The sequence below is a fragment of the Nematolebias whitei genome, chromosome 2 (assembly GCF_014905685.2).
Source record: "Nematolebias whitei isolate Nwh7 chromosome 2, NemWhi1, whole genome shotgun sequence".
NCBI classification, from domain to species: Eukaryota; Metazoa; Chordata; class Actinopteri; order Cyprinodontiformes; family Rivulidae; genus Nematolebias; species Nematolebias whitei.
In genome coordinates this window covers 17,524,698-17,527,302 of record NC_056499.1, presented here as the reverse complement: position 1 = coordinate 17,527,302, position 2,605 = coordinate 17,524,698, and the positions used below count along the sequence as shown (strand labels likewise).

General features: G+C 35.9%; 1 protein-coding gene across 1 annotated transcript in view; it reads left to right on the top strand.

Moving 5' to 3' along the window:
• LOC119425923 (CUB and sushi domain-containing protein 1) overlaps positions 1-2,605 on the top strand; it is a 432,525-nt gene that overhangs the window by 194,701 nt on the left and 235,219 nt on the right. Inside the window, exon 7 of the mRNA XM_037693482.1 lies at positions 1,330-1,411. Within this exon, the coding sequence (XP_037549410.1) occupies positions 1,330-1,411 (82 nt within the window). The remainder of the gene's footprint in view (positions 1-1,329; positions 1,412-2,605) is intronic.

The window sequence follows — 2,605 nt, the reverse complement described above, 5'->3', positions numbered from 1 at the left end:
TATATATATATATATATAACAATCACATGTTGTCTGCATGAGCTGGGTTCATTTCTGCAACATCAACCGTGGGTTTGATGCCAATAAATACCATTTGAACATGGGTGAGAGAGATCGAGCGGGAGCCGAATGAGAGACTGAAAGAGAAAGAGTGTGTTAGAATGTTTGTGTGATGATTTTTGGACAGAACATCAAAAACACAGTCGAGCAAGAAGACAGCTTGTTCTGTTTGCATCATATCTCACACAAACATGCACACACAGTTGTCGGTACACTCACAAACCCCAGAGCACACACAGAATGCAGTCACACAAATGCAGCAAATCATTCATCCATCTTTTATGCTAGGATGCGCAAAACTTCGGCATCCTTTTGTAAATTGCAGCTAATGCACGCGAGAAAAAGGCAAACAGAGCACTGTGAACGTAAAAACAGAAAGAGGAATTGGAAAGTGGAAGGAAATGGGAGGGATGGATGGAGAAGAAGACTGTCAAAAGGAAAACGTAAAGCTCAAGGAGATTAGAGATTTCTTTCTTAAGGACATATTTTAAACCCTGTAGGATATCCTGGATCTTTTCTTGTTATTTTATTTCTGTGCTGCCTTCTCAACATTCTCCTTTAATTTTTTTTGTCTTTCTGTATTATTCATCCACAGAGTCCCATTAAGACAGAGCTGCTCTGAACAGGCTTCTGTTATGTTGACTGGTCTAATTTGCATTTACATTACATGTTAGACAAGCCGCAGGTGCTCCCAGCTGCTCTAAAACCAATGCAATATCCAAAATATGAGATGGACAAGGATTGTCTTGTGATTTTCATTTGTGAGCTTTTTAAAACTAAACTGAAATTTAAAAAAAAAGTCTCAACAAGATAAATAGTGCACTGAAACTGTAAAGAGTAGACATGTTTAATATGTACATGTTAAGCTAGCACCATTACATTGTCATGTATGAGCAACTTTAGCCCGGTTGACTCAACCTACGGTAAAATTAAACTACATGTGTGCCTGCAGCCAAAGTGGTTTTGGCAAAAACCATAAATTTGTTTTTACTGGGTAAATGACTTTTGATATTCTTAACAGACTGACCACTTACAAAAGCTTTATTAATATAATAAAATAACCCCCCCCCACACACACACAAACACTCATCTATCTATCAGACTATCTATGTATCTATGTATCTATCTATTGATCTATCTGTGTATCTATGTATCCATCCATCCATCCATCGAGAGAGAATCATTGTATGTATTTTTTTTCTTTGCTAAATCTATTTCATCACCACAAAAATAACAGAAACTAATTTTCTTTGTATGTATTTTTTCCAGTGAGTCAGAGTGGTATTGCTGGTGATGTTTGTCCTGATCCTGGAGTTCCTGAAAATGGCAAAAGGATGGGCTCTGTCTTCCAGTAAGTTCATTTTCTACTTTATGTTTCTGACATGTTTTTTTTTCCTGCCTGTTTATATTCTTGGCCAATACTACCGAGTTCCAGAATTATTCATCTATCAAAATTTGGACACATGTTTGTGTCCTGTTTTTTTTTTTTTTTTTCACTTCAATAAATTACCTTTATTCAAACAAATACAAAGTCTAGATATAAAGACAATAGATACACTGATCAGCCATAACATAATGGCTACTGATTATAAAGTAACAAGGTTCCAATGCAGTTTTGTTCAGGGAGCATCATACACATGGGTTCCTTTGACATCTTGGCAGATGGACCACTCCTCCAAAATGAAACGGCTTGTTTGGAAAACTTCAGCTGTTGTCAGGCAAATTTTGGAATGTGTCTTTGGGCCTGTATTTTTTCAGAGTGTTTTACTTAACTAATCTTCTTAAACACAAAAAATATTTCCGTTGTACATTATGTTTACCTCCCTCTTTGCTTTGCTTTGCTTCGACTTTACTTGCTGGGATTACAGCCAAGATTAATGTTTGCCATTCGTGTCGATTCTGAGTCATCCAGGACAAAACAATTCTATTAAGCCCTTCAGAAAAAAATATAATTGTCTGTAAGTAGTGGGATTAAAACTCATCAACACCATCTTAACTGTGTTGTCGCAATAAAGCGTCAGATCCCAAACTTGGGTTTGTGTTTTAATCAGGTGATAAAAATGAGTTTACTCTAGATCTGGCATTAGACATTTTCCAATTAAAATACTTCACTACGTTTCCAGGGAGACTCCAACGATATGTTATTTATATACTGACATCATTCATCAAAATATGCAGGGGACTTAATCTTACAGCCCAAGCTTTATAAATTTGAAAAAACAAAAAAACAAAACATAAATCAGGTAACCACAGTTGCTGGGAACTAATTTAAAGAACAGTTTTACTATTATTTTACTATGTTAAATTCACTAATGGGAAATTTCCATGTTAGTCAAACCTACGTGTCTATCAGGGACTGACCTGCGTACCCTTTAAGTTAAAGCAACATTTAAGTAACAATGTCAAATGTTGATTCTGCACCACACAAAAAGCAACATATAGAAGACATCTATCAGAGCTGGAGATTAATATTATTATACTCCATCCCAACAAACAACAAACTGTCCAGATGACTTGACTGAAAATTGTTGGATTGTATACCTGC